The sequence below is a fragment of the Catharus ustulatus genome, chromosome 30 (genome assembly GCF_009819885.2).
Source record: "Catharus ustulatus isolate bCatUst1 chromosome 30, bCatUst1.pri.v2, whole genome shotgun sequence".
Taxonomy (NCBI): domain Eukaryota; kingdom Metazoa; phylum Chordata; class Aves; order Passeriformes; family Turdidae; genus Catharus; species Catharus ustulatus.
In genome coordinates, this window is record NC_046250.1 from 185,477 (window position 1) to 212,255 (window position 26,779).

Consider the following 26,779-nt stretch of genomic DNA (forward strand, 5'->3'; position numbering starts at 1 on the left):
AAATGGGGGATGAGGATTTCGTGCCAGTGCTGCACGGACACAGTTCAACCTCCTGAGCAAGCGCTTGGGTCACCAGCCAGGGTGTCCCATTGCATCGGGGGAGGGGGCACCTGGGACAATGCAGGACCCCCTCTCGCAGACCTGCTGCTTCTTTTTATAACACCCCAGCTGTCCTCGGGAGCCCAAATAAGGCTGTGACCACTCGTAGCCCCCGGGATGCACAATGGGTCCTGAGCACAGACTTTTTGGGAAGGTGGGGAGGCGGGTCAGCCCAAGAAAGGCAAAGCCCCTGTGCCCGGCAGAGCTGATAAACAGTCAGTGGGGCACAGGCAACACAGCTGCCCTACCCAACCATTGTCTGTCCTGCGTCCTGCTGCCCACCACTGCTGTGTCCCACCAAGGATGGAGGCCATCAAGAAGAAAATGCAGATGCTGAAGCTGGACAAGGAGAATGCCCTGGACCGGGCAGAACAGGCAGAGGCTGAGCAGAAGCAGGCGGAGGAGCGGAGCAAGCAGGTAGGGCAGACAGCCACAGCCCCCAGCCCAGGGGTGTTGGGGGGTGGCTTCTGCCTGTGCTGGGTCACGCTGAGCCCAGACCCATCAGAGACTCTGCCTGGGGTATGGGAGTGCTACAGCTGCCACTATCCCATAGCTTGAGAGCACCCCGAGGGCTGTCCAGGGCTCAGTCCCTGACAGTTGGTGGGATGTGGCAAAGGGACAGACACTGTGGGGCAGAGCAGGTCCCAAGGATGGGGCAGGAGGGATGGCATGGGGCAGAGCTGAGCCTGGGATGGGTAGGCAGGACTCTCTTGGGGTTTAGGGGTTCAGAGTGGTGTCCACGTGTGGTGACACCACTGTCCTTCCAGCTGGAGGATGAGCTAGCTGCCATGCAGAAGAAGCTGAAGGGGACAGAGGATGAACTGGACAAATACTCTGAGGCCCTGAAAGACGCCCAGGAGAAGCTGGAGCTGGCAGAGAAGAAGGCGGCAGATGTACGTATGGGGTGCAGGGTGCAAGCTGAGCGCTGCCTTGCCCCCCTTCCTGGTGGGACTGCATCCCTTTCCCATGCCTTGGGGACACAGGAAGGTCCCCGTCCGGCTCAGTGCACTCCCGGTAAAGCTGTGTGGGTGTCTAGGAGCAGAGAATGGCCCCGTGAAGGATGCATCCGGAGGGCAGAACCGGGCAGCGAGCAACCCATCAAGTGCGGGATGTGGGGTCCACGTGTTCCCAGGAAACTCTGAGTCACGGCTGGGGGTGGAGAAGCCGAGCTCCGAGAAGGAGAAGGAGGAGGGGGGAGCCCTCATCCCCCTGCGAGCAGAGGCTCATGGGCAGCGTGAGCACTGCACAGCCCGGCTATTGTTGTCCGCTGTTTCCAGGAAAACAATGGTGCGAGCGGTGCAGGGTTTCACCCAGCGGCCGCTCTCCTGCCATCACGAGGCATGAGGCGCCGCTCATCACCTGTCAGGACCTGGCAGTCCTTGTGGGGCCGGGATGTCTTGGGCTCCAGTGTCAAAGCGATGCAGCCCATCTCTGATGCAGAGAAGGCAGGAGCTGTCCTCTCCCACCGTGCCCGTGGGGAAGTGTCTGACCCCCAGAACAGCACTTGGGCTGCTCTCAGCTGGGAGCTTCAGAGCCCTGGGACATCTGTCACCCTGCAGCTTTGCTTGTAGGTCCCTGCCACCAGCCCTGCACTGGAATCGGCTTGCATCAAGTGCAGCATTGTAAAACTCTCAGGAGCCCTTTCCCTCCCTCACACCCTTCTTGCCTCCCCCTGCTCCTCGTTGGCATTTTCTCTACAGTCACCACATCCCCATTTGCTTCCTCGTGGATCCCTCTCTGTATGCCTGGAGCCCCTTTTCCTGGGTGGCCCATGGGGGTCCCCCAGTTTCCCCCAGCTCTGAGTTTTGCACTCTGGAGTGTTGAAAAGGACAGACCTGCCTCCCAGGTGCTTCCACCCCAACTGAGCCCTTTTGATTCCCACCTCATCCCTGGAAACATGCTGTGCCATATGAGCCATCCCAGGCAAACGCTGCTGGAGGATGTACCTGCCTGGCTGCTGAGGGTTTCAGGCCAGCAGCCCGCAGCCTTTCCCTTCTACCCACATGCTTGAAGCACGGCTGATAGGCTTTGTGGGGAATAACAGGGCTCCATGATGTGTTTATCGAGCTCTTGGGGGGCTCCATGATGTGTTTATCGAGCTCTTGGGGGGCTCCATGACACCGCGGAACACAGCTCCCAGCTCTGATGAATGCTGATCTTCACAGTGTTACCTGCCCTGAGACAGCAGGGTTTTCATCTCGGCTCAGGCAGCTGCACCACTGGGATTTGACACATAGAAATGAAGCGGGAGCCTGGCTGCCACAGCCCTGTTCCTGGGTGGAAGGAAGGAGCAGGGTCTGCTGCAGAGCTGTGGGCTCCTGGAGCAGAGCCTGGGGATTCTCCGGGAATGGAGAGGCGAGGCCGGGCCCAAACGGAGCCCGCGGGGCTGAGGGGTGTTCGGGTGAGAGGGGTGGTTGCGTGGGGCAGGGCAGGGAAGCCCGTGTGGATCCTCCGGGCCCTGTGAGGCTGTGCCTGGACCTGTGACACATGAGGCCAGTCCCGGTGCCCCCACGCCCACACGGTGGACCCAGGTCCCCGTGGGGCAGACCCCGGTGCCGCTGCCCAGTTCTCGCGTGTTGCCGTCGTACCGGGGCCGATCCCGGTGTGTGTCCCCCGCCCAGTGCCGGTGCCCCCATCCCCGCTGTCCCGGTGCCCCCGCCACGCCCCGGGCGCGGCGGCCGCTCCTCATCTCCCCGGTAACGCGCCCGCGGGGCGAGGCGGAAGTGACGTCACTTCCGTCCGGCCGTTCCGGGCGCGGTCCCGGTGTCTGGGGGTGGCGGGGCTGGAGCGGAGGGACCGAGCATGGCGGGGGCCACCACTATCGAGGCGGTGAAGCGCAAGATTCAGGTGCTGCAGCAGCAGGCGGACGATGCGGAGGAGCGGGCGGAGCGGCTGCAGCGGGAGGTGGAAGCCGAGCGCCGCAACCGCGAGCAGGTACCGCCGGGGCCGCCGCGCGGGGGCAGAGCGGGACGGGCGGCGCGCCCGGGGCCGGGGGTCATTCTGAGCCGCGGGAGTGCCGGCGAGATGCTGAGCCGTGCCCAGCTGTCCGCTGCGATCGGGGCGATTGCTCTGTGTTCGTGGCTTTCTCTGGGTCCCTGGGACCCGCCCGTGGTGCTGAGCAGACACCGAGGCCGGGGTGGGGATCGGTCTTGTCGTAGTTTTGCTGTTACCGGTGTCCCGGGACGGGAGCAGCAGCGGGGGACCCGGCCGGGGGGAGGGGGAGGCCCCGGCCATCTTGTGCGGCCCCGAGGCCGGAGCTGCGCGGGTAAGATGGAAGGAATGAGCGGGCTCCCCCGGGATGGAGCCAGCGCAGGAGCCCTCTGGAGCACTCCCGAACTCCGCATCCTGCCCGGATCCGGCTCTCCGAGCCCCTCAGAGCGGCGGCCGCGGGGCAAGACAGGGGCTGGGGCAGCATTGCCTGAATGGGAGGAAGGAGGGAGCAGCGACAGCAGGATCTGAGCTGGCAGCCGGTTACAGCCGGGCTGGGAGCACCGGAAAGGCTGGGACAGGGATGGGGTGACACGGGCAGCACCTCGAGGTGGTCTCGAGGGTCTGGGACACTGGCGAGGCTGGTGGCGTTTTGGGGACAGGGATTGGGGTGACACGGGCGGGTCCTCGCTCCAATCTGAGTGTGGCTCGTTGAATTTGCAGTGACTTTGCTGTATTCCAAACGTGAAGCTGAGCCCTCCCCCCGAGTGCTCGAGCCTTTGTCGGTGACAGCGCTGTGGCACTGCTGGGGATGGGTCGGGCTCTGCTGCCCAGGCCCATGGCAGAAGCTCCTGCCACTCCCAGGTCTCAGCTGGCTCTTTCTTTGCAGCCACATAAGGAATTCTCCTTGCAATAGCAGCACTGTCATGGGTACAGGCGTGTTTCTCCCAGCTGAACCTCCTTCTGGGGAGAGAACCAGTGCTCCCAGTATGGCACCCAGGGCTTGCCTGGCCACGAGTCCTGGGGAGTCCTCTTAAATATCTTTGGGGAGCAAAAAGGCCTGCATAAGCTTCTCACTTGATTTGTTGGGCTCCAGGTGCTCCCTGATCCAGGGCTGCCTTCGTGAAGGAAGTGTGGAATAACAGAAACACACCACTTTTATCAGGGGTGCCTGGAAGAGTCACCTGAAAGGGTCACCCCGTGCTTTGGGAAAGCCTAACAGTTTCATCTGTATCTAGAGAAAAGCAGCGGAACAGGAGGTGTAAGAGCTCTTCTGCAGCAGGGGAGAGGCACTTCCTCAAAGTTAAGGGTGGTTTTTGGGTGGGTTGAACATTGCCTGCAGGAAGTCAGGGCTAAGTGATGCAGTTCAGAGGGTCAGGAAGTGGAGGCCCACTGTACTGGTGTGTCTCCATTGCCTGGAAGGAGGAGGGAGGAGGTCCTCCACCTCAAAGGTAGCCCCTGTAATAGAGAAAAAATGGGTGTGAGGCAGTCTCCTTCTTGGTTCTGTTTAAGGTACTGTGTTCCTCTTCAGGCAGACCACTTCCCCTTTCAGCGGGGTGGGTGTTGGCTGTGGGCACCAGAGGGGTGTGGGCTTCTCCAGAGCTGGGTGCACCTGCATGGGAGCTCCTCTGTGCTCTCCCAGCCTGGTCTAAGAACCTGCCAGGGGTGCCTCAGTGCCACCAGAGGGGAGAACTTGGACAGTCCCTCTGGGCACTGGACACAACCAGTGTTGGGCCCCGCTCTAACACTGGCGCCTTTCATCACTCTGCTCCTTGCCCCTCCCTTCTCCAGCACGGTGAGGAGCAGGGGAAGGATGCTTTGTTATGTGCAGCTGGGGTATTTCGTGTTTGTCTGGCATGTGCCTGTGGCTGGGTCTTTGCAGAAGATTACAGTGCTGCCCTGGAATGGCCGCAGTCCTGCCTGCCTTTGTAATCCTGTTGGGGAGCAGGATTCTGGACTCCCCAACGGGGCTCTGCTGGGGTGTCACAGTCCCTAAAACGTCTGGGTTCCTGTGGGCTTTGGCTGGAGTTAAGGTGGATGTGGCTGTAAGCAGGGGCCTTGTGGCCAATCAGGTCATGCCCCCAGGGTCCCAAAAAGATTGCAGCAAGTTTGCAGTTGTCTGTTTAGTCTGGGTCTGATCCAGAAGAGGAGTGCCACTGAAGGGATTTTCATCTTTGGCCTTGAGGTACTTTTTCAGCAACACTGAAGGGCAGTTCCTGTCCTCTGTATCTGCCCTGGTTGTGTTCTGACTCAACGCTGGAGCAAGCCACAGGGTGATGGCAGTGCTGTGTTGCCTCACTGAGCACAAGCAAGTGGCTGTGCTGCACGAGTGATGAACTGAGCACAAAGCTACGTGGTCTGCGTTCCCCACCACCTCTGTTGCCAGCATAGTGCCATGGGGACTGGCTTGTGGCCTCTTTGAAGGCTGCCTAGGACATGGATTGCAGTGGCTGAGGGGTGGGATGGCCTCTGATCTATGCCAGTTCCTTAAAACCTCAGTCACATTTCTGGCAAATATCTGCAGGTTGTCAGCTTCCCCAGCAGTTTCACCAGCCCCCAATGTGTATGACTAAACCAAGGCAGCTATTGCTGAGGAACAGCCTCCTCGACCTGTCTCAAGACTGGAGAAGGCTTTTGCTCCTTCTCTGGATTGTTAGTGAGTCACTGGGAGGAAGGAAGCCTCAAGCACTGCAGGCTCTCTGCTGGGGCTGTGGGCAGTGCAGTGACAAGCCCTAGGGCTGGGCAGCACCTATGGCCAACCCAGCCTGCCAGCACCCAGTACAGCTTGGCACATCCCTGAACATGTTAATCCTTCTCACCTTGCTGGTGAAAGGGTTTGCCTCAAGAAATGCTCATGTCCAGATCACAGCAGTAAACTGACTCTCTGCTAAGTGGCAGCTGTCACCACCCTCTGGATAAACAGGGCTGTGATGAATGGCCTGGCAGGATCCTGGCAGCTGCAGAGGCAGCTCTTGGTGTAACTCATCTCCTTAGTGTGTATGGCTTTGACTGTCAGAGCAGTGCAGGCTGACAGTGAGAATCCTGCAGGAAGGCTGCTGTGCGGGAAAAGCGTGCGGGAAATGTTACAGAGCTAAGTGTGCTGCTCACCTCTGGGAGAGTGGCTAAAGCATCCTAGGTTTGCTTTGGGCTCCTGTGTGCTGCTGCTGAGCCGATGGCAGATCTCAGCTGCCCTACCTGAACTGCTAAACCTGCCCAGGCTGAGTACCCTCCTCTGCTCCCTCCAGGCTGAGGCTGAAGTGGCGTCTTTGAATCGCCGTATCCAGCTGGTAGAGGAGGAGTTGGACCGAGCTCAGGAGCGCCTTGCCACAGCTCTGCAAAAGCTGGAAGAGGCAGAGAAGGCAGCAGATGAGAGTGAAAGGTGAGCAAGGGCTCCTGCTCGCACTGTCAAACACTGAGGGTCCAGTGCCATCAACTTTTTGGGCTTCCCAGAGTGGGGGAGGAGATCCCACATCAAGGCTGGATGTGGGAGTTGGTGCCTGTTTATGCAGAGCAGCTTAAACAATGCAGATGAACCTGAGGCTGCTGATGGCTTTGGGTGTCCTGGAACCCGAGGCTAAGGAGCAGAAGTGCCATGTGCCAGCATGCATCCCCACCTCCAGCGGAGGAGAAATACATGGGTTCAGGGACACCATTGCCTTGTAAAGGTGGCTGCTGGTGGGGCAACCTCTCTTCCATCTGCCTCTGCCAGCATGCTCTCTAACTGGCAGATGTCCCCTGACCTGGCATGTAATTCAGAGGGGTGTGGTCCACTTCCAGCTGTCTGATGTGCTTCCTCATGGACACACCGTGAGCAGCCTGACCCAGCTGGTGGCTTGCCATAGAGGCAGACTTGGCTCTTCCTGCATTCCAGATGGGGAAGTGCTTGGCTTGGCTGTGCTGAGTCCCTAAGACAGCTGGGCTTGTTCTCAGCAGCACTGCACTTCCCTTGGCTTGGGAACCCGGTGGTCTGCTGGAGGAATGTTCCAAGAATCAGTTAATTCCAAACAACTGAGGTTGCTGTATTCACATCAGCCCAGCAGCCTCTGCCTTCCTGTGCCACCTTCTGCACTCAGAGGGGTCATGGCCTATTGGGAAGCAATGTGCTACCAGGGCAGTGCTGTTAATGCTCTGAAACTCATTGCACTGCTGGCTGGTCCCAAGAATTTTTTTACACATCTTCCTTCCCTGTGCTTGCTTTTGGACAGAGGCATGAAAGTCATTGAAAACAGAGCTCTGAAGGATGAGGAGAAGATGGAACTGCAGGAGATCCAGCTCAAGGAAGCCAAGCACATTGCAGAGGAGGCAGACAGGAAATATGAGGAGGTGAGACCTTCAGGTGCTCTAGTATGACTGACTTGGTCAGCAGAGCTACATCAGTACTCTGCTTGGCCAAAAGCTTCCAGTGACTCCTGCAGGCATTCCTTCCATTCACTGCTATGTAGAGCCTACAGGTGCAGTACTATTCTCCTTCCTCTTGACTCCGATTCTCCTTTGCAGGTTGCTCGGAAACTGGTGATCATTGAAGGAGATCTGGAGCGTACTGAAGAGAGAGCCGAGCTCGCAGAGTCGTGAGTAGCCTGCTTGCATGCACCTGGCAGGTCTGCCTCTGCATGGGAACTAACACTGCATTGCTAACCTTGTTACACAAGGCCTGAAGCACAGGGTGGGTTTAGGTCTGCAAAGGAAAGGAATGAAAGCACTTCCCTCCTTGAAACAGGATTAGCTCCACCTAGGACAAGGAGTTTGTGATGTGATTTGCCTTGGGTGGAGCTCTGCCCCTTTGCATGGAGGCTGGAGAGCCTCCCTCTCCTCAGTATTCACCAGCACTGCTTTGTGTGTGCAGTCACAAGATCATTCACATTGCTACAGAGCACAGTGCTTGTCCTGAAGTGGCAGAGGCCTCCTGGGCCAGGGGCTGAAGTGGCACATGGGGTGGCTGAGGGCAGAGCTGCGGCTCAGGCTGGTCTCTGGGCCTCTCCAAGTATTTGCAGTAACCACAACAGGCTTCTGCACTGCTGAGCAGAAATCTGGGCTTCCTGTGCTCAGAGCAGAGACACAAACCCTGGTGTTTGGGCCCCTTTCATGTGTCTGGATGCTTTAGCTGATCATTGAGGAGCTGGTCAGGGCCTTTCCGTGCTCTGGGCCTTGTTTAACACAGTTGGTGTGTACGCAGCAGCAGCACTGTGCTTCCTGCCCAGATGTGCATGTTGTGACCATGACTTTTTTGTGTTTCCTCCCACCCCCTTTTTTGCTCTGTGGTGGTGTGGTTTTGGTGCTCCTTTTGACCTTGCCCCTACCTGGCTTGTGCCCTTGTGTGACCGTCACTAACAGTCATTGCCGGGAGCTGCAGGAGCAGATCAGAGTGATGGACCAGAACTTGAAGTGTCTGTCTTTTGCCGAAGAAAAGGTACTAACCTTTCCCTTCTTGAACCATTAAACCAGAACTCATGTGGTCTCCTTAGTGTGCTCCTCCCCTCAGCTTAACTGCTTCTCTCTCTCTTTCTCTCCTGGAACATTCTGTCTTCTCTGCCCATAAATATCCCTTTCTGAGTGGTGGTGGCTGTCCTTCTGTCCACCAGAACAGCTTCCCTCCATGAAGCACACTAAATGTGAAGCTTCTCTTTGGAGACTCAAAGTCTGGCAGAAACCTGTGTCCACATCTCACTGCTCAGCTCTGTGCCCCGTGCATGTGCTGGCAGAATACTTCAAACATGAGCTCGAGGCAAAAAGGGAACTTGCTTTCTGCAGAGGTGCCTCAAAGCAGGGTCCCATCCAGTCTGATCTCAGACAGTCTCCTAAAGAACTTCCTGGTCTTCCCTGCACGTGGATTCACTTCTTGTCTCCTGTCTTTCCCTCCCACTTCTTCTTTTCCTTTTTTTCCCCCCTTTCCTTACAAAACCCCACAGTAAATGTTCCGAGCTGGAGGAGGAGCTGAAGAATGTCACCAACAATCTCAAGTCTCTTGAGGCTCAGGCTGAGAAGGTAGGGCTGCCTGTCCCAGGGCCAGAAACATTGCTGTTGTGCTAGGAGGGTGTGTGAACAGCAGAGCACCCACTGGGGTGGAAATGATTCAACTGCACTCTTAAGCAAGCCAGGAGCGCTGTGCTTGCTCTGCTGGGAGGGCTGACATATTTCATTGGAGGGCTGTGGGAACTGGGGTGCAGGAAACCTGGCTGCCCTTCCCTGCCTTGGGGCAGACTCAATCAGCCAGATGTGTAAGCTGCTAAAATGTTAAGATGAGAATTTTTCTGCATCCAAGTTTGTGTTCCATGCATGATGTGAGATTTGCCGCCTGGCCCGGTCCTGTTGGACTTGGGTGAGGATGTGAACAACAGAACCCAGTTGGAAGGTTCTGTTGGCATGTGTACTGCAGTGAGGAGTTTGTGTTGCCCTCTGTAGTGTGGGCTCTATGGAGAGGGAGGTATCTGGGGCTGCTGACTGCTGATTCCTTTTCCACAGTACTCTCAAAAAGAGGATAAATATGAAGAAGAGATCAAGATTCTGACTGATAAACTCAAAGAGGTGAGTGATCATGTCAGGATGGTCCAGCTGGGTGAGCTGGCCTCAGCTTGGCTGGGAAGAGATGTGAAGGGTGGGAGACTCCATGTCCTTGCTAGACTATTGCATTAATGGCTTATTTCTGTCTGGCAGGCGGAGACCCGTGCTGAATTTGCTGAACGCTCTGTAGCCAAGCTGGAGAAGACCATTGATGATCTGGAAGGTACAGTTTGGAGATAGGAAACCAAAGAATGTGTGTTGAGTGAGAAGCTAAGGAGGGCTATCTCTCAGGTAGCTGGAGAGTGGAGAGGCTGCTGTGCCCCTCATTACTGGGAGCATCTGCTCTGAAAACAGTTCCTCAGCTGTGCTGCAGCAGGTCTCAAGCTCTTTATCCAGACATCTGGCCTTATCTGGATAGCTGGTGTATTTTGGTAGTGATGTCCTCAGGAATGTAACTAGATCCCTGTGCTCCAGCTTAATCCAGTTAAGGAGTGGCATAGGAAAGAAACACCTGAACTTGTAAGAATTGGTCACAGTAACATCCTTGTGTGCAGAAGGTCATGCATGTGCTGGCCACTGCAAATGGTGTCTTGCAAGTCAAGCACAGGAGTCAGTGAGTCTTGAAACAGCCCCCATGAAGATTCAGACTCCCCAGTGTGAATCCTGAATCAAGGTTAAATCTCCAGCAGTTCAGTCCATGGGACAGTCAGCCTGTGCCAAGGTGGGTTCCTTTCCTCCTCCCATTCCTTCACACAGTTCCTCAGGAACAATCCTGAGGCCAGCCATCGCAGAACCTTGCCCCAAGCCACAGAAGCAGAAGGTTTCAGCTGCCTCCCTTAAATCTGGGACTGTGGCCAGATTCTTCTATAGATTGCTGTGGCTGGAGTGGTGGTGCTGGTAAACCAAGACCCTTACAGGTCTCCTACCTTGGCCTCAGGTGTGCCTTTGTGGTCTTTTAGTGCCAGGTCTTAGAGATACAAAGCCCTATCCTACTGTCTGGAGTCACTCTGGAGGCTTACTAACTAGAAATAGCAATGGTGTCAGCTGAGCTGTTCCAGAACTGCAGCCAAGCAGCAATCTGAGCCACCTCATGATCCAGGACAAGCTTTTATTTGGAACTGCAAAAAGTCCTCCAATTCCCTGCATGCTGCCCTTGAAACCTGTTGATTGCGAGTTGGCTCTGGTCTACAGCCTTGCTGCTGAAGTGAACTAGTTTAGGACAACTGACAAAGTTCCCCAGGCTCTTCAAGGCTGTTAACAGCATGCCCAGCTGTGCTATAGCCCAGGCAGCCAGAGCTGGAGGAGCCTGTGCCAGCTCTGCAGGGCTCAGGGATGCGTCAGCACAGTTCCAGGCCCGCCCCTCCCTGGAGGCGGAGAGCTGCCTGTCTGCTCCATTATCTGATGGAGAGCTCTGGTGTGGCCAGTCTACTCCCCCACCTCACTGCTACCTGCAGGATTGGAATTTCCTCTGATGCCCAGCTCTATTACATGACTGACTTCTCCCAAGCCAGTCTTTGCGTTGAGACACAGGTGAGAACAAAGCACCTCAATTATCAGTGCTCTCCTTAGGTATAACAAGCTTCTCCCTAAGTGGATGGAGTTGCCTTTCCTGCTGCTCCTCCTGACACTGGTTCCTGCTGACCTAGCTGGACAGCTTGTTTTTACAAAGTGATTTTGTTTGAGTGCTTGGCTCTGCTGTCCTTGGAGCTGGATTGCTATCCTGGGGGTCCCCAGGCTGCTGGAATGGAGCCCTCCTGCTCATTGTTGGGGGTGAACACAGAGTCGTGATGGCTCCACATCTAACTTCATTTTCTTCTGTTTGTGAATCCCATCCTGCTTTTCCTGCCCCAGAGTGTTGGAAGAACTCCTTTGCCTTCCCTCATTGTTTTCCTTTTGTTCTCCTCCTAAACTCTTCTAGATGAGCTCTATGCCCAGAAACTGAAGTACAAAGCAATTAGTGAGGAACTGGACCACGCCCTGAATGACATGACTTCCATGTAAATATGAGCTGGCTGGCGTTCACCTCTCGCTTCAGCAGGCTGAACTGCCAGTGCTTGCTTGGTTTGCTGTGGTTTCCATAGTTGGAGAATTGACAGCACTGTGCTGTCCAGGTTACTTCTACAGATCTGCCCAAGGTGCCCCAGCATGCTGTCCTCTAACTCTAGGTCCTTGTGATCTGCATGTGTAACCAAGTGCTGTGCTGGCCTGAAAGGGTTCTGACTTAAATTCAAGTGCAATTCCCGTTCCCACTGGGAAAGGCTTTCTCAGGAAATGTGGCTTTGTCATCTGCTGGAGCCACTGGGCCATGGTCTCAGGATTCCTTCTGGAAGAGGCTGTGATAGTGCTCAGGTGGATTCCTTTGGAATTGCCACAACAGAGATGGGCCAGATCATGAACTGATCTGTGGAAGTAGCTGAACTTGTGTGTTTCTGCAACTTTGCTCCTCAGCTTTGTGTTCAGATCTGCAGTGGGTGCTGCTAACAACTGCTCCGTCTGGTCCTTACACTAACCCAGGAGAGGCCAGGTTCTCACCCCGTAGAGAAGAGCCTTAACACGAGTGTCCCTGAGTTCCCTAAGCAGAGTTTGCTGTGCACAAACACTGAAGCTTCTCTTAAAATTAGTGTCTCCTTCTGTTTCACACAGATAAGTCTTGTGATTCCAAACTCCACTTTGGATTTGTCTCTCTGCTTGGTGGCTTGTTCTGCATCTGCACCCGGCATTCACGCTCTCTTCATCTCCCTCTGAATTCCAGTTCCTTTTCCCAGTTACTGTGCACAGGGCATCCCTGGGAATGGGTGCTGTAAAGACACGGAAGCAGCAGCAGTCCCCCAGTTGTGCTGCACTTGCTCCCAAACAAAGCTCCCTCTGTGTGACCTGATGTGCCAGACACAGCCTGCTCTGAGGGGCTGCCCTTTCTGTGTCGGGGGAGCTGGGAGGATGTCGTTCTCATCTGCATATCTTGCGTGGAGCCATAAAGCTCTTTTTGTATTTCTCTTGCCTCTTGCTCAAGCATGATGTCACCTTTTTTAAGGAAAACAGTTCCTGTACAAATGGCTGTTGCTTTTGAGAAATGGGTTTTTAGTGACCACTTGCTGCTTTAGAGTAACTGTTTCAGCATTACTTTCAAACCTGTGTCACCCTCGGTGGAGCACAGACCTCACTGGCATGCTGGATTTTTCTTTGAGGTGTATTGCTGGCTCCAAGCTGTGATGGCAGCTCTGCAGACAGAGCCTGTGGGGTCAGATGGGAGGCTGGGGCTTGCAGCAGGAGGCCCTGGAGCTCTGCCTGACTGAAGACACTCCTCATTCCTGCCTGCTTTGGACTGTTCACCAGCACCAGTTGCCAAATGCTGGCTTGCAGTGGGAGGTCACACACCTGACAGTCATTAGCCAGGATGTGGAAGCCAATAAATACTGTGTGAGCTCTGGCTGGTCTCCACTGGGACAGAACTGGTTGAGTGTGCAGTGATGCCTGTGCCAAAGGGAGGGTTGTATGGCCTCTTGCTTCAGGAATGAGAAGGCACTGCAGCAGGGCTGTGAGCATCTGAGCCAGGGAATCTTTTGCAAAGCCCTCCCCTCCTCATGCAGGGGCTGAGGGCTGCAGGATCCTTCTAGGAGTGTGGCATGGAGCTTCCCACTGAGCACTGCCACTGGGCTGTGAATGCCTGGCCTGTGTCACCACTGGCACTATTGCTAGTTGATCTGGTATGATAAACACTGGTCAGCCTTTTAAAAATGGTATGTGCTGCCTCATGGTGGTTGGTCAAATACTTTCTCCTTTCTGGATCGCTTCATCTGCCACAGTGCCCGAAGAGCCCTTCGTGAGCAGAGTTCTGATGACATGGGACACTTCCCGTGGCTTTCTCAGGTTTGTGCCCTTCTGGTCACCATATGACAGCACTGGCAGTCAGGATAATCCAGGAATACTCACCTGTCTCACTCTGTCTTTGGTAGCAGGTCTAGGTGGGGAAGGGAGGGAGCATTCGGGGAATTTCAGTGTGGTCTGACTGTCCTGGGATGTGGGGCAGTACCTGTGCCTTGTTAAGCACAAAGCAAGAACCCAGAACTCTTCAGTAACCCAACTGCAGCTGGAGTTGAGGATCTGCATCCTGTGGGAGGGGCAGGGCTTTTATAAATGTGAAGGCTTCCAGTCCAGTGTTCCACTCTCAGCTCTTAAGACAACGGGGACCCCATCATTGTCTGTCAGCATCTGAAGGGACGGTGTCAGAGGATGGACCAGGTTCTGCTCAGTGGTGCCCAGAGTAGGACAAGCAACACATAGAAACTGATGCCCAGAAAGTTCCACCTGAACATAAGGAAGAATTTCTTTCCTGTGTTGATAACTGTGCAGATTGCCCAGAGATGGGGTGATGTCTCCCTCACTCGAGATATTCCAGAATGATTGGGGCACAATCCTGTGTGATGTGCTCTGGGGTAACTCTGCCTGAGCAGGGAGCTTTGACCAGATAACCCACAGTGGTCCCTTTCAATCTCACCCCTTCTGTGATTGTCAGCAGGTGGGAGGTGGCAGCCTGCCCTCAGGGAGTGCCTCTCTCCTCACAGGGAGGTCTGATTTCATCCTGACTCTTGCTGTGGGGAGCTGGTGGCTCTGCTCTGCACAGTGGTGTTCCCAGGAATGTTATCTAAGGCTGGGCTGTGGCAGGCCCTCTCCCCACTCATCTGGAAGGAATCCACTCTGGGTGGTGGATGGGTATGTGGGTGGGTGATGCAATGGTTACCTGGGAGGTTTTAGAGACATCTGGTCTGACTGGATTGCTGGGCTTGTGCAGGCTGGTTACTGTGAGCTGTGCTGTGATGTGGGAATGCTGCAATCACAGGTTAACTGTCCAGGAGGGCCAGGTCCTGGGGCTCCCTGAGGCAGGAATAGCTGGTGAGGCTGCCCTGGGGTTGGGCAGAGAAGGGAGCAGGCCAAACATGGCATAGCTGCTGCAGACCTGGGCAGGTGTTCTGTGTGGAGAAGCTGTTCCTGAAGTCTGGGAAGTTTAGTCATGCTAAACACTCCAGTCTGCTACTTTGTGTGGGTGAATCATCAGGTCCCTGTCCACAAGCAGGAATGTTTGCTTGAAAGCTGTGAGGTGTTGCACCAAGTCCTGAGCACAGTTCACTCTCATCCTCTGCCACTCAGGAGACCCAGGCCCAGCCTGGATCACTGGATTCTGGGGAGTGGCATTGGGGCTGCTTAGAGCCAGCATGAAGCCAGAGTCCCTCACAAGCAATAGTGGCTGTTGTGCAAGGCATGGGCCAAGATTTCTTGTACCCACAACTTCCCTCAACTTCCAGATTGTGGTAGGACAAAAATCATTGGCTTCTCTGCCTTTGCCTTGGTCCCTTGGTGGCTTTAAAGAAGGGACAATCAATCAGCATTACTGCCCTCTCCTGCAGAGTGAGGTGCACTTAGAGCAGGTCCTGAGGACTGAGAGAAGCTGAGAATGAAGCTGAAGTTGAGCTTCCCCCTCTCTGTGCAGGTGTTACCCTGGAGGGACTGAGCTCAGACTCTGGGGAGGGTGACACGATTTGGCTGCTCCGTGTAAACCACTCAACTTTCTGGAATTTTACACAGCTAGGTCTTGTTCAAAAGCAAAATATTCTGAGATTGAAAGCAAAGAGGAATAGTGTACCTCCACTTCAGAGGGTGCCTGAGTGTCTTAGGACCTCATAGTACAAGGATTAGAGGGGAAGGCCAAGGCTGTGCTCTAGGCTCACTCCTCCAGCAGAGGCATCACACTATGTGTCACTGCAGGTGGTGCTGGTGGGTTCTGCCAGGCTCTAAGATGGTGTGTAAGGTTTTTTCACTGCCTGGAATTCCCCTAAGTGCAGAAATTTGAGCTGCCAGGCTGAGAGGACTCTGCCCATGCAAATGATCATGCTGAATGTGTTCTCTGTAGTGGCTGGTTGTGGCTGACAGGCTGTGAGGCCAGACTTTGGCCACCCAGCTCTGAGAAGTGACAGATCCTGGAAAGGGACCAAACATGCTTATGAGCATGAGTGCTTGGCATGGACCTCGAGGATGTGGCTACAAGGGCAGGGACTGCAGAGGCCACAGCTGCAGAAGCAGTGGCAGCTTGTGCCCTGCTCATGGAGTTGTAAAAGATGTAAAATGCAGATGTAAAAGAGAACCCTGTGCTCCAAAACTCCCTCTGTCCTGTACCTGAAGCAGCTGCTGCCTCCAGTCCTATCTGGGTTGTTGGTGTGGCACAGGCATGGTCTCAGAGGTCCTCCAGGCCAGGGATGAGATGTTGTCATTCTGTTCTTCTGGTTTGCATGTCCTGCTGTTCAAACCCTGCCAATCCCACTGCAGTGTGGTGTGGCTCCCTCTGGAAGCTATTTCTGGTACAGCTGTGGCAGGACTCATTTCTGCACTGTGCAATAGGCTTAAAGCACATCCCAGATCTCTGTCCTTGCTGGGGTCCAGCCCAGCCCTGCCTGCAGGCTCCTCTTCTGGTGTCTCTTCTTCCTTTCTTTGCCTTTGCACATCTTTGGCAACACTTTCACTTCTGCCCACACTTGGTTTCCTCTGTGATCTTTCTGAACTGAAGCACAAATTAGAGAAGCACAAACCTTTGGGAATAGCCCAGGCTGTCCTCAGAAGTACACATTATGGAGACAGCTTTTTGAGATGGAATTTGCTCATCCTGGTGCTCTACTAACCTTCCCTTTCTCTCTTTTTCTCTCTTCCTCTTGTTTCCCTTATCCTGTCGCTGCTGCAGAGCGCCTGTACAGCCAGCTTGAGAAAAACCGCCTGCTCTCTAATGAGCTGAAGTTAACGCTGCATGATCTGTGTGACTGAGAAGGGGCCCACTAATCCCATTAAACAAGCTTATTTCGACCACCAGTGCTGTGGACCACAGTGAAATCTGATCATTAAGACTGGCAGACTTGCGAATTTTATGCAATTGCTGCTTTTTAATGAGGCTCTTGGATTTATCCTGTAATTTATTTAAGCATTTTTTTTTTAATATGTAAAGGTAACCTCTATTCTTAGTGAAGTCACCCCCAGACTTGGCTGGTTTTTGAGCTTGTCTAGGGGGTCCTGCCTGGCTCCTCCATGGAACCAGAATAGCTGCACCCCCCAAATGAGGGGTGGGGTGAAGTTAGACTTAAGTCTGCTTGAAGCTACCTGTCAAGTGCTACAACTTAATTTACTATTAGCTGAATGACTGTAGGATTTCCTGGTGCATGGAACAATGCCTTCTACCAATAAATGACTGACCTTGTGGTCTGTGAGACACTGCACACCTGTAGTACATTCCTGTCTAGGGGAATCCTCTCTGAGAAGGTTTGGGGGCAGCAGTGACTTCCCAGGCCTGACCCCAGTGCAGCTACAGAGCCCTGAAATGGGTTGAGAAAGCTCACAAACATCTTGACAGCAAGTGCCAAAATGCACAGCCTGAAGCTGTGTCCTGGGTGCCTGCAGGGAGTATTTCAATGCTGCTGTTGCTCATGCTGGAGGAAAGCTGTTCTCTCTCTCTGTGCACAGTTTCTGGCCCTGGGGAGGTGGGGAGTGGCTTTGGGAATCTGCCTGTACCTAAAGGACATTTTTCTACAGCCTGTGTGTCCAGCGCCCCAGCGTGTGGATGTCTCCAGTGATATGGGTGGGCTCACCTTTGGAATAAAGCCTACTTAGAGCACTAGCTGCTGATCTGCTCTCCTCCTGGCTTAAGGAACATGTGAGAATTGACTGCACAGCTGCCTGTAGTGTCGGGCAGGGTGCAGCTCCCTCACTCCTCACTCTCTGCCTGTCACTGCCCCGCTGCCCTCCAGGCTGGCGGTCTGCTCCCTGCTGCTGGGCTTGGCATCCCTGCCCTGTGCTGAGGGAAGAGGGCTGTAGTTCCAGGGGGTGGTTTTCAAGTGTGTGTTGCTCTTGGGTGCCTTGCTGGGCCACGTGTGTCAGCTGTGGAGGTGTGGAAGCCCTGGGAAGAGCTGGCTGCAGTCAGAGATGCCTGCATGTGAAACACTGCCTAGAGCTTTGGCTAAAGGTGCACCATGACCATAGTGACTGGGAGCACCAGCAGTGTGAGAGGCAAGGGCTACACACAAGCTACACACAAGCCAGGTAACCTCAGAGCTTCCAGCTGCACCCAGCCAGGCACTCCAGTCCAAGGATCGCTGCGGCAGCGTGTGGGGCAGGGGCTGGCACAAGCTTTTCTTTGGCAAAGGACTGGCAGTTCCTTGGTGATGATTTGTAACTCTTGACTCTTGCTTCCTGCCAGATAAACTGAAATCCACCAAAGAGGAGCATCTCTGCACGCAAAGAATGCTGGACCAGACCCTGCTAGACCTGAACGAGATGTAATGGATCCCTGGCACTGCCTCCGCCCTGCGACGCCAGCCCAGCTGCTGCTGCCCTCTAACCCTGGCACCCGAGTTTACTTTCTGTTGCCAACTTGACCAAACACAAATCTCCTTTGTTCCTGGGTTAAAGGCCACCAGGTTGGGCAGAGCTTCAAACAGCATCAGTAAGGGAAAAAAAACAATGCAATAATGTTTGGAAGAGCATGTTTGAGATGTACACATTTTGTAACTACCTTTTTTGTAGCAACCATTGTAAACATTCCAAATAACTTGTGAGGCTGGTGAGCTACACTTCAAAGCTCTTGGCTGGCTTTAAAATTTGGTATTAACCTTCTGTTAATCGGCTCTGGGCCACCCTGCTTGGGCAGGGCAGAAATGGATATGATGGTTCTGGCTGCAAGTCAGAGTAGCCAGGCTAGGGATGAAAGGCCTGTTGGGAAAACTTCCTTTCCAGGAGCTGTTTGCCAAAAGCACAGTTCAGTTTTTCAGCTTTAAGGTAACTCTGTGTTAGGAAGGAACAACTTGGGTGAAAGGCATCTTTATTTTGGGTTTGGTTTTTTTTTTGTTTTTAAGCCAAGCTATGTGAACAATTGAACCAATTGATTCTTCACAGGGATTGTGTCCCTTCCCCTCTACACCTGAAGGGCTTAGAGAAGCCACTGTCCCTGTAACCCATTGCTACCCTGGGGCTGACTCTGCCTTCACTAAGTGCTGATGCACCAAGCTTCACTGCTCATCACGGGGTTACACTTAACAGCTTAAGTACAACAGCCTTGTGTTCTTGGAGAAGTGTTTTTGCCTACCTGGAGGGAGGGAACCAAGCCTTCCCTCCTGCCCAGGACTGCTCTTACTGTCTTAATTGAGTACAAGCCATCTTGCTGTGCATTGCTGATGTGTCGTGGTTGTGAGGTGTGAGTGTGGCAGTGTCACGCTCGCAGCGTGCAGCTTGTGGTTTGAGCATGCTGCTTGGTTGTAGCAGTTTTTGGGGCCAATCTGGAGACAAAAACCCCTATCCAGTGTTTTGATACTAAATTGAAAAAATTGTGTTACTGTCTTTTGAAATAAAAACTGATCCCTCCACACGGCTGCTGGTTGCAGAGCTTTGCTATGTGGGCTTGTGGGGGATGAGGGTGGGGATGGAGACTGGTGTATGTGCCCAGAGACCAGACAGAGGGTGAGCAGCTCTTCACAACAAGGCCAAGTGCCAGGTACAATGTCTTTGGGTCACCATAACCTGGTGCAGTGCTCCAGGCTTGGGGAAAAGTGGTTGGAGAACTGGAAAAAAAACCTGGGAGTGATGGCTGGCATCAGCTGCACATAAACTGGTGGGTGCCCAGGTGGGCAAGAGGCCAAGGGCAGTGTCTGTCCCCTGTGCTGGGCACTGCTGAGGAACCACAAACCCTGGGCTCAGTCTTGGGCCCCTCATGACAAGAAAGACCTTGCAGGGCTGGAGCATGTCCAGGGAAGGGAATAGAACTGGGGAAGGGGCTGGAACACCAGGAGCAGCCTGGAGAAAAGGAGGCTCAGAGGGAAACTTCTCACTCTCCACACCTCCCTGACAGGAGGGGAGTAGGCTCTGCTCCCAGGGAACAAGGACAGGACAAGAGGAAATGGTTTCAGGTTGTTCCAGGGGAGGTTTGTACTGGACAGCAGAGAAAATGTCTTCACAGGAAGGGGTGCAGCCCTGTCACAGGCTGCCCCATCCAACCTGGCCTTCAACACTTCCAGGGATGGGGAAGTCACAGCTGCTCTGGGCAATCTGTGCCAGGGCCTCACCACTCTCACAAGGAACAATTTCTACCCAATCTCCCTGTTTTATTTTTGCACAGCCTGGTTTTTGGTAGCAGGGGAGCCACAAAGGTGGCTCCTGTGAGGAGCTGCTGGAAGTTTCCACCGTGTCCAGCAGAGCCAATCCCTGATGGCTCTGAAGATGGACACAGCACTGGCCAAAACTGGGCCAATGAGAGAGGCTGGTAATGCCTCTGTGATGACACATTTAAGAGTTAAATCAAAACAAAGTCACACAGTTTTCTTCTAGTCTGAGAAGAGAAGGTGAGAATGTGTGAGGGAAAACATGGAGACACCAAGGTCAGTGGAGAAAGGGAGAGGAAATGCTGCAGGTGTGGGAGCTGAGATTCCTCTGCAGGCTGTGGTGAGGACCATGGTGAAACAGATGTTCCCCTGCAGCCCATGGGGATCCACAGGGGATGCAGAGATCCAGAGGGGATGCAGAGATCCATGGGGCTGCAGAGATCCATGCACAGCCCCTGGGGATCCACAGGGAATGCACAGATCCACAGGGAATGCACAGATCCATGCACAACCCCTGGGGATCCACAGGGAATGCACAGATCCATGCACAGCCCGTGGGGATCCATGGGTGTGGAGGGAGAAGAAACCCTAACTAGGCCTCCTTGGAGAGAAATTCCTTAGATAAGAATTGCTTAGCTGGAGTGAACTCATCATAGAAATATTCCTGTGTTAAGCCCCCCACCTTCTCTCCCTATAGATTTCATTGGTTATAATTTCCTAGAAAACCCCAGCTATTGATTCATTTCCCAAGTTACTCAAAACCTGTAAAACCCCTGTTTAAACCCAGTTCTTTGGACTGAGCTGTTGTTGGACCCTTAGCAGGACAATAAACACCTGTGGAACCCCCACTCAACTCATCTGGGTCTCTTATCTATTATAGCAAGTTCCAGGGGCCAGGGGAAGATGGTTTAGGAGGAATTGTATCATCCACAGTGGAAGAACTGTGTGCTTGTGCAGGGGAATTCACACTGCAGCAGGTGAACCCATGTGGGAGAAGTTCATGGAGAGCTGTGGGAGGGACCCCACGGTCTCACAGGGGATGTGACAGCACAGGGTTAAAAATGTTTCTAAAATCATGGGAATCGTACACAACAGATTCAGGGGGTGGAAAGAAAGGTTGGGTCTGGTAGGTCTGGGAAAGGGAACCAGGCCTGGGAAGGAAGGTTGAGCTTTGTCTTTATTGGATCATGTGAAACTGCACCTGTAATCATCATATGATAAATAATATCATTGTTAAATGTAATAATTGTTTGGTAAATTGAATATATTTTTGTTTAATCGTAATAAGAATCATGAGAAATGATGTAGTCATAACAAGAATCATGAGAGGATATTTGGAGACCTGATAAAAATTACAAGAATTCATGCTTGGATAAGATCAATGTACACAATAGAAAGATATGGGTTTAATAATTAATATATAGTTACATAACAAGAAGGGTATAAAACCCTGTCCCTCTGGAATCCATGTTGGAGTCAGATTTGGGTTTGTACCTCTGACTCCCAGAGCTCTTCAATAAAAGCACCTGCACACACTCATCCTGTGATTGTGTATTTCTGTGCTAACAAATGAACTCTCCCAGAGCAGCAGCAGAAACTCTTGGTGATGAACTGGCCCAAACCCCCATGCTCTGTTTCCCTGCACTGTCAATGGGAAGGAGGGAGGGACTGGAGGGGAAGAAGGTGCATTGAGAGCTGGTTTTACATCTCATTATCCCCCTCTAATTCTGTTAGTAATAAATTCACTTTGCAACCTTAAGCTGAGCCTGTTTTGCCCTTGGAGTGTTTTCTCTTGGTCTTTATTAATTCATTGAACCCTGTGTTAATTTTTTTCTCTCCTCTATCCAGCTGTGGCAGGTGAAAGTGAAAGAGTGCCTGGCATTGGGCCAGTGTCAAACAACCACAATCCCATCTAACCCTGCCCTCTGGCAGGGTGAAACCATTCCCCTTGCCTTGGCACTCCAGGACAAAGGGCAATGAGTTGTACAAAGTCCCTCTCCAGCTTTGTTGGAATCCCTTTAGGCACTGGAAAGCTGCATTTTCCTGAGTTAGGGAAACTTTGGAGAGCAGAAGGGACCATGTTGAAAATAACCCAAATCCTGAGCTCAGAGTGTTCTATGGACATGGCTGTGGCTGTGAGGCAGGAAATTCTCAGCTGGTTTGGTGGCCTGTAGTGCAAGAGGCTGCTGTAAATCTCACAGGGAGTGGGGCTGAGGGAGTGCTGGCAGCAGGACACAGGGCTGTGCAGGCAGAGCAGAAGGGTTGTTTTCTGAGCTCCTCCTGCTGACTGAACAAACACCAAAACCTGGAGTAGAGGGACCATCACCTGAGGGACAGTCAGGTTTTACAGAATTAGAACTTGCCCTTACACGTTATGACTTTGAACATCTCTGTTACAGCACCTCGAGGGTCTTGTGCTCCTCCAGCAGCTCAGGGGTGAGCATGGGCACTGGGCAAGCCTGGCACAGCATTCTCCTCTCTTTGCTCATCACAGTCCCCTCCAACAGAGAGTTCCAGCTGGATCTGCTCTCCCAATGTGTCTCCATCCTCTTTCCTATGTATTCCCAATCCGATTTGCAGTAAAAGAGACTGTAAAGTCAAACAGGACATTTTGGAGCCTGATTCCAAGTTTCTCCAAATGCTTCAACTTCCCTGAGTAGTTGCCTGAGTGCTCTAAGAACATTTGATAACATGAAAATGATGAGAGAACTCCTGCACAACAAGGAGGATGTTCCTGCTCAGCAACAAGAGTGTTTGCCCATTTGCTCTTCCTAATTGCACTGTGTTGTAGCAGCCGGATTTTTAGGCAAAGGAAGTGAATTATAAACTCAATTATAAATCCCTTATGTTTCCTTGTTCTTCAGGAATATACTCTTGTTTTGTAATTGCATCCATCCCATTGGCAGTGGACAGCTCAGTCTTAAGGCAGAAGCAGCTTGCACATTTTCAAATGCAGTGATTTAAAAACTGGAGCTGGCATTTCTCCACTTGATGGGTTTCTCTCTAAATCACAGTGGTTAACTCGACTGCAGAGTAACAGAAGTGGACCCTGGAGCTGGGAAAGCCTGTCAGGATTGCCTACATGGGACTTCTGTGCTGCTTGCTGGTTTTTTTCATCATGGAGTGTTTGGATTCAGGAATTACTTGTCAAGTGATTTGGATACTTAGAGGATGAAGAATGAGAACACTTCTGCTTCAGTCCCTGATTCCTGCCCAGAAGAGTTTTACAGTGAGCACTGCTGCCATTGCCCTGTGCTGTCCTCTGCTCCTCACTGAAATCTGGGCTCTGACAGCAGGAGATGAGTCTGGTACAGAAATCAGCACTGCTCCACTCTCTGGGACAAAGCCTGATGCAACTTTCAGCTTTCCAAGCCAATTTAGGAGTGCTTCTACTATTAACCCCCAGATTAACAATTTTTAAAAATAAAGTTGCATTTCTTAATGAAAACCATGTTACCAAGTTATTGTTGATGGCTCTTGGGAGCAAACCTCGTGTTTTATTTCAGGTTTCACCATCTGCACAGGAGACAGGAGGACGCTGGAAGGGAAGCTGTGTGTGGTGACTCTGTAAGTTTATGACACCAAAGTGTATTTATCTGATGGGAATGTGTGTTTACTTAACAACGAGCAGCTGCCAAATGGAGTGCTACGGGTAATTGGGCTACAGATTTTAGCACTAATAAGGAAATGAGAGAGTGGGAAGGGACTTAACCCTCGCTGTGATGTTATCTCAGTCTCTCCCTCACACACAATTCTATTCCCATATATTCACCAAAAATCCTCTGTGTGACAAATCACTACAGAAATGCAAAATTCTGGGAGTATTTTTGGAAAGTGCACTGGGTTTTCTTTGGAAAGGAACACACTGTCCACTGATTTCTGCCAATTCACAGAACCTGAGAATAACTCAGCATTGTAAAACAGAACTGTTTTCTGTTCTGCAGGTAAGAGGAAAAGGTGGTAGTAATTTTCTTCATTTTTTTTTCTCTAGTGCTTCAGGTCATATAATAACACTATTGTTCACATCTGTGTGAAGGAAAATGCTCTGTGCTTCAGGTTGGGCCATATTTCATGGAGTTCAGAGACTCACAGACTGCTTTAGGCTGGGAGGGACCTTAAAGATCAACCCACTCCACCCCTTTGCCATGGGCAGGGATACCTTCCAATAGACAAGGTTGTTTCAAAGTCCCTGGACATTTCCAGGGATGGGATAGTCACAGTTTATCTGGGCAGCTCCTCACCACCCTTACAGGGAAAAAATTTCTTCCCAAAATCCCATCTCTCCCTGCCCTCTGACATTTGGAAGCCATTCCCCCTTGCACTGGCACTCCAGGCTCATCTCCAAAGTCCCTCCTCAGCTTTGTTGGAGCCCCTTTAAATCCTGGAAATTCTCCCCAGAGTGTTCTCTTCTCCAGGTGAACACTCTCAGCTGTCTCAGCTTGGCTCCAAAGCAAAGAGCCCCAGCCCTTGGAGCAGCTCTGTGGGCTCTGGACTCAGTCCAGAAGCTCCCTGTCCTTCCTGTGCTGGGGACCCCAGAGCTGGAGCTGCTCTGCAGGTGGGGGAGCAGAAGAAGAGCACCAGAGAGGGGCAGAATCCCCTCCTTGACCTGCTGCCCATGCAGGGGATCAGCCCAGGACAGTGCTGGCTTTGTGTGCACCAGTCTGCCAGTGCACATCCTCTGTAAGGTTTCCATAGACAATTCCTCCTGCAGCTCCTCCAGCTGTGAGCTGACTCCAAGAGGTCTCAGAAATAGGAGAAACCAGACACTTCGACAGAAAGGCCAAGAAAAATGGAATTCCAGCAGCAAGTCTTGAACTTTGTTTTGACACTGGAGCAGTGGCAGCTCTCACACAATTGAATTTTATGTCATTTTTGAAGCTGATGAAGCTGTTGAGCAAGTTGTTCTGTGCCAACTGGCCTCAGCACCTGGTGATGTAAATTAAATGTGTTCAGGAACTATGAATGTAGTCACAGACTCCCGTCTCTAATTTTATATAAAGCAAGACATTATGGAGGCAATGCAGTGTGACAGTGACAGTTTGGTTACCAAGAAAAGAAACAGTGGTTTGATACGTGTTTTTTAAGCATATGGGTTTTTTTAAGTCCTAAGCAATTGATAGAAATCTCTGCTGTATTTCAGGCCTGTCCAGGCTCCTCTCAAGTGCCTCATTCTGGTGGGGGTTTCAGTGGGGGTAGAATTAATTTTGCCTTGTTCTGTTTCCTGTCATTGGCTAACAGTTCAAAGCTTTCTCCCTTCGGTGGGAGCTTTGTGGGAAGATTGTTCCCTTTTCCCCTGGCTTTAGGATGGCTCTGTGGTTCACCTCCCTGTGCCAGAGCTGAACAGGACATGAAGATTTATCTTCCCATCACTGTCACTTTTTGTCCTTGCATTTTCACACCATCCCTTGGAAGTCTTGTATCAATACAAACTTCAGGTGCAGTAGGCTACAGAGGGCTTTGTGGTGGGACAACCTCTTCCAGAAGTGAAGTAAGTTAAAAACTTTGAGTTGAGGCATAAATGAGGAACCTGAGCACTGTTTGGGTCAAACTATTCTCATTTTCCTCCTTTAGTCTTGCAGTTACTGTCCTTCCACACTCCTCCCTTTAAAGCAAACCCCATTTTTGGCAGGATAAAGTCACATACTCCTTCCCTTTTTCCAGAGATGCCATGCTTCTGTCCTCAAGCATTCTTCCCCTCCCCTGTGCTTTTACTCCCTCTTCCCCTCTCATGTCCTTTGGTTGCAGTGTTCTCTGGGTCCTAGCTCTGTATTCCCAGATTGTTTGCTGTTCACTCGACTGTGCAGCAGTCAAGTTCACTGGATTTTTGATCTGTTGACAGCAGTGTGTAAGAGCAGCCAAGAGGGAGGTGCTTTCCCCCTGTTCTTTCCCAGACTTTGGTCTTTGATCACCTGGGGTAAATGGTCTCCCTGTGTCTGGGTAAATGTTCTTCCTGTGTCTGGGCTGGGCTGGAGTTTATTTGGTTTTTCTTAGGCTGCAAGGCAAGCCTGAATGTAGTTAATTTGACTTCTGACAGTCCATTACACAATTTTGAAAAGTAATTTGAGATATTCAACTATGAGAGCCCCAGAAGTGCTGCTGCTGGGGTTGCTTGGGGTTTTCTTCATTGCCCTCAGGGGCAGAGATGAGCACACACCAGGCAGAGTAGCCATACCCACACCACACCACACCACAGACACATTCCAGTCTGGCTCCCTGGAAACCCCTGTGCCACTCCACCTGGAACCCCACAAGTTCCTGATGTGTGACATCAGACCCAGCACAAGGTGTGTTTATCCAGCTGTGTCCTGGAGAGTTTGTCTAGTAGGATACTGTGTGAGATGGTATCAGAAACTTTGCTGAAATCCAAAAATATTACATCAACTGGCTTCCCTTTGTTAGCTAGGTGGATTACTCTGTCATAAAAGGAAATCAGAATTGACAAGCAGAGCTTTCCCCTCCTGAAGCTGTGCTGGCTGTGACCGATGCCTGCGTTGTCCTTCAGGAGTTTTTCGATACCTTTTCTTTTCCTTTTTCTCTTTCCGAAGTCAAAAATTTGAGGATGGGCGGGAGAAACAGATGTTCGGGGTGGGGGGGTCTATCAACAACCGCATTTGGGTAATTGTTGGGGTTTAGGATTCTTCCTTTTGTTTCTTTCTCTCGTGGAATTTTGTCCGTATGTGTTGCTAGGAGACAATAACGACCTGGTACTTAAGAGAGACAAAAGAGTTGTCACAGCTCCGGAGAGGGGTGCAGCTGACCGCTCTCTTTACCTGGGGGTTTATTTGGGAAAGGGAGAGAAACCACGAGAATTGGGCTGGGAAAAAGGAATGGGGTGCAACTCCTCCTCTCCCTCGTTCCCTCGGCATTCGGAGGGGAAGGAGACTAGTCATTGTTGGAAGAATTCACCACTGTTATAGTTAATAACCGAATCAAGCCGAATTAAATAGTAAAACAGCATTTTTTATTTTTTGCGATCGAAAATATGGTCTTGGGAAGCCACAAACGAAACAGGACAGCACCGAGCCCGGGGAATCGATGCTGGGTGATCACACACGCTGATCTGACCTCTATCACATCAGATCCCCCTGTGTTCACACTGCCATCCCGGGGAGCCCAGCTTTTACACAATT

At 52.2% G+C, this 26,779-nt stretch overlaps 1 protein-coding gene across 15 annotated transcripts; it reads left to right on the forward strand.

Moving 5' to 3' along the window:
* The first annotated feature begins 402 nt into the window (after positions 1 to 402).
* Positions 403 to 18,919, forward strand: TPM3 (tropomyosin 3). 15 transcript variants are annotated; one of them, XM_033082653.1, is made up of 11 exons: positions 403 to 516; positions 867 to 992; positions 6,273 to 6,406; positions 7,233 to 7,350; positions 7,525 to 7,595; positions 8,934 to 9,009; positions 9,487 to 9,549; positions 9,679 to 9,748; positions 11,444 to 11,522; positions 13,329 to 13,392; positions 16,253 to 16,778. In XM_033082653.1, exons 1-11 carry the CDS (start codon positions 403 to 405, stop codon positions 16,301 to 16,303), a joined length of 966 nt encoding a protein of 321 aa, XP_032938544.1. In that variant the 3' UTR covers positions 16,304 to 16,778. The 15 variants fall into 15 exon arrangements, with proteins under 15 accessions (XP_032938544.1, XP_032938549.1, XP_032938550.1 ...); XM_033082658.2 differs by lacking the exons at positions 13,329 to 13,392; positions 16,253 to 16,778 and adding an exon at positions 17,756 to 18,919; XM_033082659.1 differs by lacking the exons at positions 13,329 to 13,392; positions 16,253 to 16,778 and adding an exon at positions 12,169 to 12,952.
* Positions 18,920 to 26,779: the final 7,860 nt, after the last annotated feature.